This window comes from Glandiceps talaboti, chromosome 20 (assembly GCF_964340395.1).
Source record: "Glandiceps talaboti chromosome 20, keGlaTala1.1, whole genome shotgun sequence".
In the NCBI taxonomy this organism is placed as follows: Eukaryota; Metazoa; Hemichordata; class Enteropneusta; family Spengelidae; genus Glandiceps; species Glandiceps talaboti.
This window is the reverse complement of record NC_135568.1, coordinates 6926210-6947696: the sequence shown is the minus strand read 5'-3', so window position 1 is coordinate 6947696 and position 21487 is coordinate 6926210. Positions and strand designations below refer to the sequence as shown.

The window sequence follows — 21487 nt, the reverse complement described above, 5'->3', positions numbered from 1 at the left end:
ACTCTCCCTTTCAAGTTTAAGGTGTGTTTGATGTTTACTTTCTCACTGCATGTTGTTGGTGAATTGAATTAGAAAATGAACAAACTCAGTCATGAAATTTCAACATTTTATCCTATCTATTGTCAAGATTAAGGAAGGACGGAACAACCAGAGTTCTTTTCTTTAGTCTCATACCAGTAGTATGTGCCTCAAAAATATAACTTTTTCTGTTACTTTGCTCATGAAAACCCAAACCCATTTTAAGTTAAAATCAGGAAAAAAAATCACAGGTCACCACATAAATTTTTGAAACAGAGGTCAATATTATCAAAAGTAAACCACTTTAAAATCCAATATGGCCGACAAATACTGAGATAACTGTAGGGGAATTGAAAGATTGCCAATTTACTTGAAAACAAAGTATTGAACTCCCAAATTTCTGATATTATTTCAACAAGACCAAGGACAAGATTTCATATATCATAATTTGGAGAGAATTGAAAAACTCCGGTTTTCAGGGAGACTGGTCCCCGAGGTACATTCAACCTTAATAGCTTTCTGATTGAACTGTGATCTATGCATGATAAAACAGCTTGTTGTTAGCAGTCCTGAACCTTGAACTTGATGTATGCACAGTATACCATACTCAAGCCATGTTATTGTCTTTGAACAGAATATATGGATTAAATACCCTGGTCATTCTACGTCAAGACAACCTGTGTCCACTACGTCACTTGTTTTGCAGTGCTCGAAATACGAGTCAAAGCATCCCAAATCGACATTATTTTTTTACGATTTTTCATAAATTATGCTTGAGGAGGTATAATGATATTACTCCCAATATTTTCTTTATTCAACCGGAAAATAATTTTGACTTAGGACTTGTCACTACTCATCTATCGACTCATAGTAACAGGGTCCCTTAGCTTACACATATTTTCTTTGGCTGAGTGATGAAAAATATTCAGGAATAATATCGAATTGAATTGAATTGAGGTATCACTTCATGTGCCTGTAATTGAAATAAATGACCATTTCATTGTACCAATGCATATGAAAAGGTTCTGCCTGAGGGTTGTCAGTGGCCAAGCAGTTAGCTCGTATGCCTCTTACCTCTGCAGTCTGGATTCAAACCTGCCAAACATTGGCTGCATTTGATTAAAAATGAACCAGGTCTGTATGTAAGAAGGGTGATGCTAAGTTTGACCCTGCTGAACAATGCAGGTTTTCCCTGGGTACTCTGGTTTCTCCCTGCTTCTTCAACACTAGGGCACTAGGGCGCTGCTCTTGTGGCAACCATTCAACAAATTTCCACATTTATTTGGACGAATAAAGATTATATTATGATGAAAGGTTACTTGTGAAATTTTGCAGCAGATAAATATCTTCTTTTATCTCTTTTCCCCTCCCCTCTCCTTCCCCCTCCCCTCCAGTTGCGAGTATCTTCCTTTGCCGTTTTCTCAACATGGAATAAATTTCCTACAAAAATGCAAGTCACAGAAAAATATCTCACCTTAATGCACAGTAGGTATAATTATTCAAATATCTTTGGGTTTTTCAATAAAACAAAATAACATTATAACTTTTTTTTAAAAATGACTATAAAAAACTTCTGTTTGTGATCGTAGTCTTAAACTTTCATCTCTTGACATTACGTGTGAAACTTGACAGCTGAAAACAACTAGTTTGTGATTTCCCACGGGGATTTTTGTTAATATCCAAACCTTTACGCCGTACACACCTTACCCAAACAGTAATTGAGGCATTGTAAGCAGATGTGGAACGGTTCATTACAATGACATGACTGTTTTCTGTTGTGTTTTTTTTCCTGTTCTTTTTAAAAAACCACACCGATTTGTAAATTAGCTGAAAATGAACACCATTCGTTAATGTTTGTTTTTAATATTAGCGATTGGGTTTAATTAAAACATCTCAGTTCCATGTGTTTTTTTTGACAGTTTGAAGGATATTCTCAAACTTTTGTCATTGAATTGAAAGATTTAAACAACTTAAACCAAATATTTTGCTGGATTATGGCTTTATTGTAAGACAAAGTGGAATATTAAGCAGAAGTTGTTTATTGTGTCATACACAAAATAGACTTTTCAGATTGCTTTCTCCTTACAATGTAGAGTGTTTTTATTCTTTATTTGAAGGATGGTAAGTAGGTAAAATCTACCAGGTGTTATACTATACTAGGGCATTCTTGCAAACCTGAGCGGATATTTTATCTGCGACACTGTGAAATATCTTGGACGGTGCCGCAAGAGGCTGTGGTTTACCTACGATGTACCAAGGTTTCCCACCAACACCATGGTACAAGATACAAAAATCTATGCAAATTTTATGCAAGCCCGAAACTCCCCACCCCCACCTGTACCTGGGGAATTATTACAGGGTACAGTTCTCACTCTTTGCTATCAAGCTTCAGAACTGATCATAATTGTCCTATATTTAACAATTTTGAACAGTTTAGAAGCCTGGTAGCAGACAGAGAGAGAACTGTATTCCCCTGGTGGTGTGTGTGTGTGTGTGTGTGTGGGCGGGGGGGGGGGGGGGGGGGGCATAAACTTTACCTACCTCTTGAACTTTCAGCACCCCACCCTCCCACCCACCCTCACCCCATTTCTGTAACACCTTCTCAACAACTAGGAACTGCACTGAATAATTTGGTGATAAATCAGAAATGCTAATATTGTAGAACTGAAGGTGAAAGAAAGTACTCTCACCTCCTTATATAAGGTTCAACGCAATAGCTTTACCATTCATCAATATCGTTCAACAAGCTAATGAGCAAAATATGGAAAATCTATCCAGCAAACTTTCTGAAGCATAAATTTGAAATGTCAAGTAAAATTTTGATTTGTAAAACAAAATTTTGAATTCAATTCATGAATGTGGATATTTAATATAATTCTAGTCTAAAATAAATAAGATATGCGCTAAAAAATTCGAGAGAAAATTAATTTTTCAAAAACAATCTTAGCAGAAAAATGATCGATCTTAGCGAGGTTATGCATTAGTTGACACACTTGTATTTTCCAACTGAAGGACTGAGATGCTTTTTCTCATTTATTTTAGCAGGGAGGGTGTCAATTCAAGCAACTGAGTCACTGTACGGCTATTACTTCTTTTCTGCTTACTCCCTCGGTGATTTTCACCTTCTTTCATTAAAGTGAGCTTTGTCACATTAAATTGAAGTTGTCACTGTGAAAATGAACTCAGGATGTGTGAAATGGTCTTGGTATACATAGCAGTGGGGTTTTAATGGAAAATAAATACAGCAGTTTATACACTTTTGTATCTCATTGTCTGATATGTTTGATTTCTACCGGGTTAAAACAAATTTGTTTTCTCTTTGGCGGTGGGGAGGGAAGACAGATGGTTAGGGACTGAGATCTGGGAAAATATCAGTTACTGCACACAGATTAAGTTAATTGAAGTTCTTTGAGACGGTTCTTTGAGACGGTTCTTTGAGACGGCAGATTCTGAGTCTCAGGAAAACGTGAAGAATTGAAGACAATAGACACTGCATCCCAATGAAACCACTATGGTAGCTTTGTAGTGTTTGGACTCAAAAGTCTTATTCTCTCACTAGGTGTCTCTCACATCCACATCAAACACACATGGTATCACACACATACATACATTATTACATACCCACACATACACATACACATACACATACACATACACATACACATACACATACACATACACATACACATATGCATACGCATACACATACACATACACATACATATGGAAAGCCACAGCTGACTTAAGTGTGCAATTACTATTATTGTATGAGCAAATACTATGTTATTATGTGCATTAAATATTTTATTATGTGCAAATCTTAAGTTATTATGTGGATACTGTATTATTCTATGTACAGTTACTATTATTATATGCGCTAACACTATGTTATTATGTGCATTAAATATTTTATTATGTGCAAATCTTAAGTTATTATGTGCATACTGTATTATTCTATGTACAGTTACTATTATTATATGCGCTAACACTATGTTATTATGTGCATTAAATATTTTATTATGTGCAAATCTTAAGTTATTATGTGCATACTGTATTATTCTATGTACAGTTACTATTATTATATGCGCTAACACTATGTTATTATGTGCATTAAATATTTTATTATGTGCAAATATTAAGTTATTATGTGCATACTGTATTACTATATGTACAGTTACTATTATTATATGCGCTAACACTATGTTATTATGTGCAAATCTTAAGTTATTATGTGCATACTGTATTATTCTATGTACAGTTACTATTATTATATGCGCTAACACTATGTTATTATGTGCATTAAATATTTTATTATGTGCAAATATTAAGTTATTATGTGCATACTGTATTACTATATGTACAGTTACTATTATTATATGCGCTAACACTATGTTATTATGTGCAAATCTTAAGTTATTATGTGCATACTGTATTATTATATGTACAGTTACTATTATTATATGCGGTAACACTACGTCGTTATGTGCATACAGTGGTTTATTAAGGGCTTTCGTTAAGATCCCCCGCTAGAGGGCACACTTTCTCGCCGATTCAAACACGCACGCGCAGACTCGAGTTGCTGTTGTGTTATCCTTTTGTGAGCACGTCCCGTCGTCGTCTGTCATGGAGTCCCACGTCTGTTCTGTCAGATTTAGGTCTGTCAGCTTTCACAGCACGTTTCTTGACAAAGGGAGTCACTTTCTCTCATGTGCTCGACATGACTGAGGAAAATTTAATAAGTTTTCCTTTCCTTTTCTGACCCAAGAAAACATATTTCAGGATTTTTGTTGCAATATCTCAATGACACAGTCAATATCTGAAGGGGACTATTTGGTTTCTGTAAATTAAGACAATTTAAAAAACAAGACAGGAGTCAATAGACTAGTGTTAAAATCTAGTGTTTTTCTTTCAATATAAATCTCTTATAAAGATGTACAAATAAATCTTTCTCAAGTTGAGAATGAAAATTGAGGAACAACAAATATAACGAAATACAAAAAATAATATCTTCCCTGAGAACTTACAGGAATTGACTGATTCAAAGAAAAGCAAGTTTAGTACTGATCAGAGTTGATTTTGGAACTGTTCTATAATTTAAAGTTGTAATTTAACGTAGACAGACGTCTTTCATACTAACTGCTAATTCTTCTACTTGCACAGAACAAGTTATTTAGAGGTACAGTTGTGAACCATTGTGACGTGGTATAAGTATGAACAACGCATTCAAACTTAATGATTAATTAAAAAAAAAATTGCACTGCTACTCCATTTGAAAAAAAAATTGATGCAGGACTGACAGTAGAAAAAAAAATTGCTGTCACTCTGACTGGGAAAAAAATTTGCTCCCATACCTACTTCCTCCATACCCCCCCCCCCCCCCCCAGAAATCAAACGGTTCTCCCCTTAGTTACGGTAGATCTCGATCTAGACGTCACTAGGCGATCTAGTTGCCGCACGAGTTGGACCCCCTGTCAGCTCCCAGGCCCGGCCCGCCCCAAAGCTTCCCGGCACCGACTTCTTAAATCAAGTCGGTCATACCCAATCTTCTGACACCAAAACTTATTAAATTTTCCTCAGTCATGTCGAGCACATGAGAGAAAGTGACTCCCTCTGTCAAGAAACGTGCTGTGAAAGCTGACAGACCTAAATCTGACAGAACAGACGTGGGACTCCATGACAGACGACGACGGGACGTGCTCACAAAAGGATAACACAACAGCAACTCGAGTCTGCGCGTGCGTGTTTGAATCGGCGAGAAAGTGTGCCCTCTAGCGGGGGATCTTAACGAAAGCCCTTAATAAACTACTGTATGCACATAACGACGTAGTGTTACCGCATATAATAATAGTAACTGTACATATAATAATACAGTATGCACATAATAACTTAAGATTTGCACATAATAACATAGTGTTAGCGCATATAATAATAGTAACTGTACATATAATAATACAGTATGCACATAATAACTTAAGATTTGCACATAATAAACTATTTAATGCACATAATAACATAGTGTTAGCACATATAATAATAGTAACTGTACATATAATAATACAGTATGCACATAATAACTTAAGATTTGCACATAATAACATAGTGTTAGCGCATATAATAATAGTAACTGTACATATAATAATACAGTATGCACATAATAACTTAAGATTTGCACATAATAAACTATTTAATGCACATAATAACATAGTGTTTGCACATACAATAACACTAACTGTACATAAACTATTCAATGCACATAATAACATAGTGTTTGCACATACAATAATAATAACTGTACATAATAAACTATTAAATGCACATACTAACATAGTGTTTGCACATACAATAATAGTAACTGTACATAATAAACTATTTAATGCACATAATAACATAGTGTTTGCACATATAGTAATAGTAACTGTACATAGAATAATACAGTATGCACATAATAATTTAAGGTAAGCACATAATAAACTATTGAATGCACATAATAACATAGTATTTGCACATACAATAATAGTAATTGCACACTTAAGTCAGTTGTGGCTTTCCATACATACACATACACATACGCATACACATACACATACACATACGCATATGCATATGCATATGCATACACATATGCATATCCAAGACACACAGTCACAGCTATACAGCTCATATTTAAAGACCCATAATTCAATCCTAGGTTTTCAATTTAGTGTTATCTTAGCAGTAAGATCCATAAGGATTACACATGGTCATTCTTTCATTCTCAGTGGACTAACTTTTTTCTACATGTGTGCCAGAAAACTGCTTTTCTCATCCAAATTTTAATAATCATTGTGCTTAGACATGGGCCTTTAACTGTGAATATATTATTATTATCATTATTATTATCATTACCATTATTATTAAACTTTATTTCAGGGGAAAAAAGAAAAAAGGCAACAATGATCAATACTTCCCATAGATAAAACAGACAGAAAAAAATGCACAAAAAAACATAATTAGTCAACAATCAGATCTCAAAAATCGACAAGCTGACAATACTATACACTTTCAACAAGTTACAAACATTTACAAGTAAAGTACATCTAAAAATTTCTTGACTAGAAGATTGTATATTACACAACTAAACATCTTTATGCTAGTGTACGGTTCAATTGTGCTGTGTTTATCAATATTTGATCAAATACTCAATGCATACACCAAAACTGACTGTTTTCTGTCAAATAACATCAACACAATTTTTGACAGTACTGTTACAGCAACTGCTCTTTGTGAAATAAACAATATTACATGATATCCCCAATGCATACAGTAAAAGTGCTGTTCTCACACTGTAAATCAATCAATGTAACATAAAATTCTGAATGCCTACAGCAAAGCAACCTACATTTCTGTCTGTGTGTATATTGATATTATACAAAATCTTCAACTTATAGCAAAACAAATATACTACCTGTATATTGATATCACACGAAATCTTCAATGCATATAGTAAAGCAATGGTTCTGTGTGTATCTCTAGAATAACAATCTTCAATACATACTTAAACAACTATGTGTATGCATGGTATGTGTTTATCAATATCTCATATGCATAAAGTATATAGCATAACTACTCCGTATGTATATCGATATAACACAAAATCTTCAATATATACAGAATAGCAACGATTCTGTGTATATCGATATAACACAAAAGCTTCATCACTTAACCTGTTTATTGATATCTTGCATGCATAGAATAAATCAACTATTCTTTGTATATATTGATAAACACCACTACATATAGCCTGCAAAGTAACGATTCTGTAGACTGTGTATATATCAATACAACATAAAGTCTTGAATGCATGATAAAGCAATGGTTTCTATATACATGTCTATCTGTCTATCTTGAAATCAACGGTTTCTATATACATGTCTATGCATCGGTTTCTGTATACATGTCTATCTGGCTATGGCTTCTATATACATGTCTATCTATCTATCTATCTTCGAAGCAACAGATTCTATATACATGTCTATGCATCGGTTTCTGTATACATGTCTATCTGGCTATGGCTTCTATATACATGTCTATCTATCTATCTATCTTCGAAGCAACAGATTCTATATACATGTCTATGCATCGGTTTCTGTATACATGTCTATCTGGCTATGGCTTCTATATACATGTCTATCTATCTATCTATCTTCGAAGCAACAGATTCTATATACATGTCTATGCATCGGTTTCTGTATACATGTCTATCTATCTATCTTCAAAGCAATGGTTTCTTATACATGTCTATGCATCGGTTTATATACATGTCTATCTACATTTGTATCTTCAAAGCAATGGTTTCTATATACATGTCTATGCATTGGTTTCTGTATACACGTCTATCTATCTTCAAAGCAACGGTTTCTATATCCATGCACGTCTATGCATCGGTTTCTGTATACATGACTGTCTATCTATCTTCAAAGCAATATAGTTCTGTATACTTGTCTACACATCTTCAAACCAACGCTTTCTCAGTGTGTATGACAGATGTGAAATCATGACCATATCAGCCTCCAGGCCAAACATTTAAAAAGCCATTTTCAGGGATATTGATGAGATGGGCAGCAATTTTACAACAAGATAAATATGGATAAGTCTGAGTAGAAACGGAGGCAAATCTTGACCTTTACGTCTATGCTCTCTGTGGAGCTCATTACAAAAAAAAAACGCTTTTTACCATTTCCCTTTCTACTTTCACGATAATGGAAAAATTATACAACATTTTCAACAACAAAAATTTCAATAACGTGAATGTTCTCTCATGATCTGATTGTAATTTTGAACTCTCAATTTTCATGAAATAATTATTTTAGATATTTCTCCCCCAAAGTACATACCGTCTCCTATAACATACACACCATCTTCAGATTTCGTAACAAATAATTTTTTATAAAAAAGCTATACCCACTAAAATTTGCAGAATGGCTGAGACAAAACTGTGCAGTGTTAAAATCGAATTGTGGTAGTCCAATCAGACAAATAAAATTTCCTTCTCAATTTTGTTCAAATTTGTCTGACATTTGCTGTTATTTGTAAGTTTTCTTCTGTGGTAACTTTATACAGACTGCAGACGAATATCAAATATAGGTAGGTCGTTTATCTGGAGCTTTGCATTTTACGAATAGGCAGGTCATTGCATTTACATCAATGTGTTTGTATGTATGCTAAATAACTTCATGAATGTGTGCTGTCGAAAATTTCAGGTACAATTTTCAAGTTTGTCTTGGGAACAAACGTTCAATTCGATACTATGGTTTAACGACACATGAATTTCCACTGGAAGACTCGACTTCAGGAAAACTTTTAAGATGGTTTAGGGAGACATCGTCATGGTATCGTTATAGTCAGGATAATGTTAAGAACAGATTAAAGGCCAATGTTTCAATCCTGAGTCATCGTATTAATGTTATCTTAAAGGATTATATGGAATCATTTTTTTGTTCTGGACCAAGTTTTTCTATATATATATAGTAATGAAAATTTCTACTAACAGTCAAAAAATTTCTCGGAAGCAAATCCAAAATTTTCACAGACATCTCGTCAGCATCAGGGTGTACTACAATGGGATATAGTCATGTGACTCTGAAGAGACACATGGAATGAGCTTGACAAAAACAGCTGAGATCTCCATGCCTACATCTTGGTTTAAGTTTTTCTACAGTATTGTCAAGCAACCCCTTTTCGCATCTAGCTAGATTTTAACCCTTATCTGAAGAATGTCTTTAAGAAAATCTACTGTTGATGTCGTAAGTCAGCATGGATTCAAATGTTGGGTGCGGGAATATCTTTGCAATGGTTTCACGAAACATGTACATGTAACTATACATGGATAAAATACAGTCCTGAGGTAGAACGTTTAGAAGACCTTAGAGAGAAGACGACATTTTGATTGGCAAGCTATCATGGTTTAAAAAAATAATATCTGTAGTAAGTCAGTGAAAGTGTTGACGTACACGATGACATCATTTTATAAATGGAAAAAAACACTGACTAGATTATAATGGCAGAGAATTGAGAGATGTGCACATTCCCCTGGGTTATCAGCTTTACCAAAGAGAAATAATTTACTTGGCTTGGAGCTATTTTCTAATGACTTTACGACTGTATATTATCCACTGTGTGTGTCTACACTGCAAAGGGTTCACTTATTCTATGCAATTGGTGGCAGCATTATTTGCCTATCAATAATTGTTAAAATACAATATGTAGATGATTGAATATATATACACATGCCTATCTGTTATTTATCTACATGTATATATGTATGTGTCTGTCTGTCTGTCTGTCTGTCTATCTATTTATCTGTCTGACAGAGTTCATCTCCCCTTTGTGTCTGTCTCTGTCTCTCTATCCCTCTATATATTTCCATTTGTCTATCTATCCATCTGTCTAGTCTGTCTGTCTGTCTGTCTGTCTGTCTGTCTGTCTGTCTGTCTGTCTGCCTGTCTGTCCATCCATCTAAATCTATCAATGTATATATGCCTGTATCAAAATATAAACGTAATTATGTACACAATACATATTTATTCAAGCACGTAATCACCTACCCATGACAGACACATATACACACACATACACACATACATACATACATACATACATACATACATACATACATACATACATACATACATACATACATACATACATGTACATACATATACATACATACATACATACATACATACATACATACATACATACATACATACACACACAAAACCCACATACATACATACACACAAACAAACAAACAAAAACAAACAAACAAACAAACAAACAAACACAGTAACACACAAATACATACAAACACAAACCAAGACAAACTGTGACCGACATATCTTGGAACGTAGAGTAAGAATACTGTGGTTGAAACCAGGTCTTATCATCACCCTGTGTTCTGACTTACACTGAAAAATTGATGATAGTTGACACTACGAGATGAGGTCAAAGTAATTTAGAATGACTTTCACTCTATCATTTGTTTCATAAAGACTCCTGTTGCCACCTATCTCAGACACTGACAGACCTCAGTGTGACAGCAGCCGTAGTTCACGGCTTGTTTCTCACTACATTATCAGTCAGTCACACAGAGTATGCAATTACCAACTATTAATGAAATACCTACACTACAAATGACAACATTTCTCAGTTTTCACTACTTTAATTTAGTTCCAGGTAGGATTGTTTCCATTTCAAATCAAATACACATGTTACATAGAAGTCCAATCATGCCCTTCACAACACGACATTTTGTTAAAAAATATAAATTTTGCAAAATTCTTGTAAATGTGGTTAGTTTTTGACCAAAATTTTGACAAAGTCTTTAAAGCAAGGTTGATTTTTATCAATTCTGTCCAAAATTGTGGTAAAATTAGTCAAAAATTTCTGACAAAACAAAAATTTCTGCCATGCAAATTTTTTCGTGCAAAAGTACTTGATACTGAAGAGGTTAACACTGCACAGATGGGATGATATCTAGATTATGAAGACCTCGAGGGAAAATACTTCAATTTTAGCCAAACTGAAAACAGGGATTTTGTCAGCTTCTAAGTTGATAGCTTGCTGTAGAGGTTAGAAAAACATGACTGTACAGTCACAACAAGGTACTGAGGGTCTCTGATGAATTGATTGAAGGGCAAACATCCATGAAAACTATTTCTAGTGTGTTCCTTGTGAAAATGAAGGTTTAATGTTTTCAGAATATACACGATTTCCCTGCATACGTTCCTCAAATAAAGTCTGTTGAAGGTCCATACATAATTTTTTTATTTACGACTTGAAAAATGATAAAGAACTGAAGCCAAATTTTCGAGAATTTGTTCCTTGCCATCAATGTTTCACAATGGTTTGACAATTTGTAGGATGTACTCTTTTTTTTCTGTTTGTCTTACCTAAATCTTAAATTAATCTGAGAAGGTACTGTCTTTAAAGTTGACTATGCGAGGAGATGATCGTTGTGATCATAGCACGTATAGAGCACTAGACTAATACTCTTTCTAGAGTGGCGTAGAATGTATTAGTCACATCAGAAACACACCAAAACAAATAATTGTGGGTTGTTGTCTTTACAGGGAGTGGAACATTCATACAAAGATTTGTCACTGACTTTTTTTATTTTGTGTTCTAAGAAAAACAAATCTTTGAAGATTTTTTTTTTCAGTGTTAGATCAATGGACATCCGTAAAGACTTGACAATGGTAAGGAAGCAATGCATTTAAAATGTATTTTTAGGTAAGAAAGTTTGAGTTTTGTCATCTACAACTGCAGATTTCGTCATCTCCAAAACCACATCAATCATTATCCATAATGGGTTGACAAAGATTAATGGCGTAAAAATTTCTTGTGTTTTTAAGAAAACAAATCTTTGGTGAGTTCTTTTTCCTTTCCCACTGTAGAGCTATCGGTATGAAAACCATTAATATCCGTAGAGAGTTGACTTTTTAGATGATTTTTTTTTTAATTTTATGAAAACAAATGTTTGAACCTCTTTTTCTTAAATACCACTGTCCAACTGGTTGCATCAAAACCACATAAAGAATTAAAAGCACGTTTGAGTGTTTTATGAAAACAGATTTTAAGGAAGTCACTTTTTCCTGTTCTACTGTAGACTGTCGTATCTAAACCCCGTCAATGCAAATATGGTGTTAAGTTGTCTGTGTCTGGAGTGAACTATTGGAAAGCTTTTGAGTTCATTTATAGGTGTATGTATATCAAAATGTCTGGTGTAAAGAGACTTGGAAAGTATAGGTGAAGAGTTTTGTCTGGGAGACATAGGAGACAGTGGTAGTTGTGTGTACCTAACCTAGTTCTAGTAAGGACATTCTGAGTACCATCGTATGTTAGCCATTGTTTAGTTTGACAACTACAGATTGGTACATGTCTGTTTCTCCTCAAGAAATCATGTAATACTTGTTGATTCCAACATGTTTATCGACAGACTGGTACTATTCTGTCATCTTGGCTTTTTTGTGTCTATTACACTGTACAAATTGAACCGTTCTTAGACTATGATTCGATCCCAACACTCAGCTAGCGAAAACAAACTTTTCAGAAACTCTATACACCCATGATTATCCAGTAATATGTACCTACGATCACACTCCCAAAGTGAGGCTTTCGTTCCATATTCTCACACTAAATCTAATAGTTCTATGACTCCCGACACAGGAACAGTGCCGATGACAAAAACAAACTTTTCAGAAACTCTACCTATTATTGTCTACATACACAGTCAAGCTCCCAAAGTGAGGCTTTCGTTCCATATTCTCACACTAAATCTAATAGTTCTATGACTCCCGACACAGGAACAGTGCCGATGACAAAAACAAACTTTTCAGAAACTCTACCTATTATTGTCTACATACACAGTCAAGCTCCCAAAGTGAGGCTTTTGTTCCATGATTTCACAATGTATATCAAGCAATTTTATGACTCTCAAGGCTCAGCGTACCATAGATTCTCAAGAGGTATACCATCGTGACCAAGTCAAAAACAAACTTTTCAGAAACACTACCCAGGATTATCGACTTGCAGTCGAGCTTCCAAAGTGAGGATTTTGTTCCCTGATCTCACTATCTACCAATGCTATGATTCCCAACACTTCAGTGCAGAACGTGTCGCCACGGCGAAAACAAACTTTACAGAAACGCAACCCAAGATTATCGATATTAAGCAGTCAAGCTCCCAATGTTTGAATTGCATGGTTTATGGACTACTACTATCTTACCAGTGGAGTCATACAGATATAAAGACATATTTGTTCATAGTACCGTAGCTCTGCTGTCAGACAACTGATTTTTAATTTTCAATCTTAATCCTAATCCAACAGGATTAAACCCAATGTTTGACTGCCAGGTTTTAATATTAATATTATCTTATCAATGGAGCCATAAAGATTACACAGGATCTTTCTCTGTTCAAGACCAACTTTATGTATATCTCTGTTAGACAACTATTTTTCACATCTCTAAATTTCAATCCCAACATGGCATGGGACTTTAAACTGCACTAATTCTATCTTTCAGGGTGTGTGTTTGGGTTCTTTTTGGTGCGTGTGATTCTTAGATCTTGCTATGCATACTTTACCATTTATTTGAACTTGCGGGGTATAGTTCTATTTTAGTATACAGGTATATGTTAGGTAGTTTACCTGCATATATCTTACCTAAGCACTTTGTGAAATTAAATTAATTTGAACATCAAAGACCGGGGGTGGGGGGTGGGGGGTTGGGAGGGTTGGCATATCAGTGGTCAGCTCTGGTAGGGGTGTGTGGCCAGTGCTGGAAACCCCAGGCCTCATTTTAGACCATTACAGCTTTTTAAACGATGAAAGTTTTGATCTAAATACATTTTCCTTATATAGGCGGCAACATTTTGAGGCAATAAATGGCAGTTATAATTTGGTAAAGGACAATGAACCCCATTTTAGACCAAGCAAAATCGAAAATGATGCAAACTGGATTCCGTTTTAGACTGTTCAACTAAAAAAAAAATAGACCCCATTTTTGACCAAAGGCTAGAAAACGAACACCAAAGGGTGGCACATATTCATATACGTATACACAAATAAACAAATAAGGGGAGTAGCCCCCCCCCCCCCCCCATCTAACATTGGCCTTTTTAGTAAATTGTTCAGAGTGACACTACAAATCGTTGAATCATTGCTAAATTTGGCCAAGAGAGTGACAGCTGAGAGTTAGCTTGGTAGCTTATAGTGGTTTACAAGTATTGGCTGAGTTGACTTGTGAAAGTGGACCCTTATCAGATACTGTAGCAACCAAGAGAAGTGTAAACTTGTACACCATATGTTTAGGAAGCCTAAAACTCAGACAGGGTGATAGAAATCTTGATTTTTAAAGTAGCTATGGGATAATTCTAAGAATATAGAATGCATGTATGTCATATCACTATCGTACATTACATTGTTAATTTCACAAGTGGATATAAGGCCGAAACAGGTGAGAGCTTCTATATTACGTATCACTGTCATTCACTACATCGTTAATTTCACACGTACGTATAAGGCCAAACCAGGTAAGAGCTTCCAGATTACGTTTTTTAACTTGAGAATCTGTAAAGGTGGCCCTTTATATTCTTGTACATGTCATGACCTGACCGACCCTACATTTTTTTGATTCAATGTATGATGAAAAAAAGACACCCTCTATGGCCAAATCAGGAAAACAATACACCATCACTGATGATAAGATGGCTACACCACAATCATATATCTGGTAAAAACTATCGTTTATCAATAAAATTCTCAAGTGAAATGTTAACCAAACTTTTTTTTCTTTTGTTTCAATATTAACGGAATGATCAAACCATGAATTTGAAGTAGTTATGATGTAAAACATAGAAATATATAAGGTCATCCTTATATGTGATGTCATCATAGTTTTTATTGCTATGGTTGGTTGCGAGTTTAATTCAATTAACACGATTTGTGATAGATGACTATAGTGTTGATGTGACTTCTGACATTTATGTTATGGATTCTATTAGTCTTATTGTGGTTACCAACAAAAGGTATTCAGCTTTGTGTTTCTATAACAAATAGCAGTCTCAGCATGGTGTCTGTGAAAGCACTCACATCTTTACAAATTTTGTAGTTGAAAAGTAAGATTTTTTTCATCCAAAAAAAAATGTGCGAAACCTTGAGATGTATACAGATAACTTATCAAATTAGATTTTGGGAATCATAAGATGTTTATATTTACTATTTGTTGTGAAATAAGGTGTTTTTTTTCATAAATGTAATGTGAGAAATGTAGAACCTAGATATTTTACATGTATCGAGAATTCAAATCTAGCTTCTTCGGAAACCATGCATGGTATGAAAATAGTCAATGATTTAAACCATTTTCAGACACATTTTAACTACTGATGTATCAAATTTAAATTTCACAATTTTCTCGATCATATTAAAGACACTGATTTGGTCACGTTATTCATAACTTCAATCGGTAAAATAGTCACTATCGCAATTACCAAATCACAACCATAACTATTACTCCAAAATATGTCGCTCGATAACAAATTTTAGAAGTAATGGTGACATGATTAACAAGACCATCATATCAATCATGTTGGCTGATACCAAATGATATGGCAATGTCAAGTTCTAATTCGTAAACATCTATTTTCAACGATTTAAACCGTTTCCAGACACATTTTAACTACTGATGTATCAAATTCAAATTTCACAATTTTCTCGATCATATTAAAGACACTGATTTGGTCACGTTATTCATAACTTCAATCGGTAAAATAGTCACTATCGCAATTACCAAATCACAACCATAACTATTACCCCAAAATATTTCGCTCGATAACAAATTTTAGAAGTAATGGTGACATGATTAACAAGACCATCATACCAATCATGTTGGCCGATACCAAACGATATGGCAATGTCAAGTTCTAATTCGTAAACATCTATTTTCAAGAAAGGTGCTGGGGTCGCTCACAGATGTAAAGTTGCTATAGCCCTATTCTTGACTCTCAACTCTTTTTTCAATACGCCAGTAGTGTGAACACACACATAAATCCTCTATTTAAGTTGCCCTTGTATATGCAAAGATTAGGATTATAACATATTTCTAGCAAAAGACACAGTGGCTTTGTATGCGGGTTTTTTTTTTTGAGTAGACAAGTCTGGTGTGGCAATTCCGTCTTAGACTCAGATAAAAAGCTTACACCCTGCCATGTGCATCGGCCTTGAATACCACTACAATAGAAATGAACCTGCTACAAAGACGGCCGTGAATTTCGTACGGATTAGCTAGTCAAGCATACAAATTGGTGGAAGTTGATAATAACGAGGATTCATCACAGTCAGAGTTTCAATTTCCACTTCAGGGTTGTCTGACTTCGGCACATTGAACTTCCAGTTGGCACATTGCCATGCCCAAAAAAAAAACAAAAAAAAAACCTGGAAAACAGATGTCCCTGTTCAAGGATCAGAAATTGAGCTTTTCCAGCTCACAGTTGTCAAAATATACCAGTCTACCAATACACAAACCATAGTGAATCCAACACTTGATAAGATAGGTGGGGGTAGTCCACAATTCGGATTTGATTTACAGACAAAGGGGCTGTTCTTCTAAGAGGGCACTAACCCAATATATATTAGAAGCCTAAACATACACAGAAACATCAAGTCAGTGTTTTAAGTATACACACTTTATTTTACATCAATTTATCTCTCTCAATCAACCTATTAGTGTCAACTTATGATGCTCTCTACGCCTCTGTACTATTTGCACTCGCTGTCGTAAAGTAGAACAAAAAACAGCCGTCTGAAATTTCTGTTTTCGAGTAAATTTTTTATGAATTTGACTCAAATTTTGGAGCTAATGTCAAAGAATCATCTTTCCTTATACATCTGTACTAAAATTTTAGCTAAAAATCAGGTGCTATTTTTTTCTTCTGATAATCTTAGGTATTTCTGAAACAACATGTTGAAGGATTACGCCACGCCAGTATGAGGCTAGACAGTGTGGAATTACCTATACAGAAGTGGATCGTGAAAAGACTGTACTGTGGAATTAAAGGATTAGTGTCTCACTTATAGGTCATTTATTTCAACAAGTGAATATTTTGCAAGTACTTCTAATCCTATCTCCCTTACACCTAGTGTGTTGTGTGCCATTGACTAAATGTACAACGTAAATGACATCAGTCTCTTACACACTGTCTGACTGAAATTCTGGAAGCCCCACCAGAAGTTAATTTATATCACCTTTTGCGTAACAACTATCTGATAGTTTTGCAGTTGTTTACGCTGATATTATAAATCTGCTGTATTCTGTACACCCCACCAATTTTTTGTTTTATCTATGGATAACATTTCGTCTGGTTCAGCAACTGTCTTAGACATACTTTGATGATACACAAATATATTGAATTTTTGAAAATTCTATCATCTTTTTTGCAATATTTTTATGTCAGACCAATCAAGTTTCTCACAGCGATCACATAGTACTGTATCTATTTTGGTGCACAGAAATTTTTAGCTGAGGCCTAAAAAGAAATTGTGTCACAGTGCTTCCGATTACACTGAATTTTAGAATACGTGAGTTAGGCAGTTTTTTTTGTTTTTTGTTTTAAAAAAAAAATTTTTTTTTTCAAGTGTGAGTACATGTCTAGTTCAGGTAGTTATGTTTTCCATTGTTTTCCATATGGCCTTTGTGTTATTGGTTTCTTCTCATCAGATGTACAGCCATTACAGATTAGAAGAACAGTTTTATATTGTTTTTTTAAGTTGATGTCAGTTTCTGCATCCACTATTTCTCATGAGACTTCACAATATATATATTTTTTTCCGAATACATAAAAAAATTTAGAGTAGGCAGAGAAAAAGTAGGTGGAGTCGGGAAACTGGAACCAAACAATTTTTTTTAAGCCTGAAAGACTCTTTTTTCACATTTGAGCTCCACTTTATGTTAGTTGGTAAACAATTCTTGACTACAGTATTATCACAACCATTCATGTTTTTGGAGTAAATACATTGATTTTGAAAAAAAATCTGCCTTTGTAGTTCAGAACTTCCCAGTGAAACAATTTTGGCACACATTGTGTCAGCTCTTAAGATGAGTTCAGAACCAAATGCATACTATTTCAGGGATATAGCTAATTTTCAAAGCAGTCAATCAAATGTGAATATGCTGGTAATATCTATAGATGAGACCCACAAATCTGCCACTGATTGGAAATGGTGGTTGAAACGACGAATTTTTACACAAATTCCTAAAAAAAAGTAGCCGGCAAATTATTGTTGGTTGCTGGTTGTTTTTGCCGCCTGCCGGCCCTTATCTTAATACATCCCTGCATAAGTTCATATTCACGTTCTTTGCCTACTTTGTGACCTGTATATAATGACCACAAAACATCCTGTTTTAAAAGACAACTGTCTCTTTTTTGGTAGAATGGCTAAACACAACTATTTCATTGTTAGACTCTAAGTCGTATTATTTTGCTAACTTTGAAAATGTCCCAGATGTTCATTCTCTGCCATACAGAATTCTGACAAACAGCACCAGATGACATCAATACTTTTGTTTCCAATATTCAATATGGAATATACACTTTATTAACTTCATCGTCATGGTAACAACATCCTGGTATGTGTCACCTCAGATCCTGATGCTAGTCGTACAAAGTCATTTTCAACCAATGTCTGTTTTCATCACCAGTTTTATAGTCACTTTATGCCAAGTCACACAGTGTCTGATAAAAGGTCATTCACCTTAATACCACATGTAGTAATTGCATATTTGTCACCATGACTGAACTTAATTGCTGTTAATTTTGTTGGGACAGGTGCAGTGCATCTGTCAGTACTCTTAGCAGTTTCATTCAACTTGGCTCTTGTCTATTTCTCTATCATCTCCCCCTCCCCTTTCCCAAACACCAACCCAAATTTACTCAAAAGTGTTGAATGGCACTTTACCATACTTTCATTTCAATCAATGATATGTTATTTCTAAGAAACTTCACATGCATACAATGAGATTTACAATAGTTGTATAACATATAGTACAATCATATAACTCATATCAAACACAAAATAGTACTCTCTGTTAATATAAGTATTCCTACAGACTTCAAGTACGTACAGTGAGATTTACAATAGATGCATAATGTTGTATACTTGATACAATAATGTATAACGTGTATACTTGATTATATTAACTCAGAATCAGATTCAGAATCAGAATCAGAACCAGTCAGAATCAGAATCAGAACCAGAGTCAGAACCAGAGTCAGAACCAGAATCAGAACCAGAATCAGAATCAGAATCAGAATCAGAACCAGAATCAGAACAAGAACCAGAGTCAGAACAAGAACCGGGATCAGAACCAGAACCAGAATCAGAACCAGGATCAGAACCAGAACCAGAGTCAGAATCAGAGTCAGAACCAGAGTCAGAATCAGAATCAGAATCAGAATCAGAATCAGAATCAGAGTCAGAGTCACAACCAGAATCAGAACCAGAATCAGAATCAGAATCAGAGTCAGAACCAGAATCAGATTCAGAATCACAATCACAATCAGAATCAGAATTAATATGTTGAAGGAACCAATACTGGTATTTAAATAATCAACGGAAGAGGATGGCAAAACACTTAATCATCCTGCATGGATGTCTTGAAGGCATCCATTGATCCAGATGTGACCAAATTATTGTCAGGTTTGTTCCAGTCTGTGATTGCAGTTCTTGGAAAAAAATTGAGTTCGTGTAAATTTCTGTGTTCGAGTACGATATTTGAAACTCATATGAAACACACAACAGTACTTTCTGTTCATTAATGGTATTTCCTCTATGGACTTCATCTGTGTGTAAAGAGATAGGTGTAGAGCAAACTAGATCATGTAAATCATAGAAGACATACTTACCTCCAAAAATAACCATGTAAATGTTTAAATTCTTGTTGGTACCCTTGAGTCGTTGATTTCAGCTTGAAGTTTGATACCAGGTACACAGAAGATAGAGGCCACTGAAAAAATAATTAGAATCATTTAGATAATTAGACAATATCAGAGATCTATATTGTTTGCTGGCTTGCTTCCTCTCCTTCTCCCTTTCTCCCTCCCCTCCACTGCTCCCTCCCCAACACACACACACACACACACACACACACACACACACACACACACACACACACACACACACACACACACACCATCCCTCACTCACTCATTCACACACACACACACACATACTCACTCACTCACTCACACATATACTCACTCACTCACTCACTCACTCACACACACACATACACTCACTCACTCACTCATTCACTCACTCACTCACACAATCCCTCTCATTCACACTCACTCATTCACTCACACACACACACACACACACACACACACACACACACACTCACTCATTCACTCACTCATTCAATCACACACTCACACCCATCCCTCACACACACGCACTCACACACTCACACCTATCCATCCATCCACCCCCCTCCCTCATCCACCCACCACCCTCACTCCCACCCTCTTGTATGTATAAATGATAAATGTATTATTCTACTCATTAAGTTCTAAGATAGACCAAAGGTCATACAAGTGACCTCTACATATAACACTGTGACCTTTCACTTTTTTAATCTAATATAAAAAGGAACCGGAAAAGTTCATTTTCTTTATTTTGCGATGATGAAAATTTTAATCCTGATTCAGTTTTCAGGGTCATTTTACATCACACATAAATCATTTGAATCTTTGTGCAATAGTTCAGTCGGTACGCTTTGATAGCTGATATACAGGGTACCTAAACCAGCTGGGATTCTGAGAAATACGTTCATGTCATAAAATCATCTGCTTTTTCTACATTTTGATTACTTTTAAGGGTCAATTTTATGGTCCAAAGGTGATGCTGTGATTTCTTCTGTGAATTGCTTTGGGT

At 35.0% G+C, this 21487-nt stretch overlaps 1 protein-coding gene across 1 annotated transcript in view; it reads right to left on the bottom strand.

The window, feature by feature from the left end:
* LOC144450418 (cyclin-dependent kinase 14-like) overlaps positions 1-21487 on the bottom strand; it is a 138372-nt gene that overhangs the window by 21435 nt on the left and 95450 nt on the right. Inside the window, exon 13 of the mRNA XM_078141014.1 lies at positions 20458-20558. Within this exon, the coding sequence (XP_077997140.1) occupies positions 20482-20558 (77 nt within the window). The 3' untranslated portion in view covers positions 20458-20481. The remainder of the gene's footprint in view (positions 1-20457; positions 20559-21487) is intronic.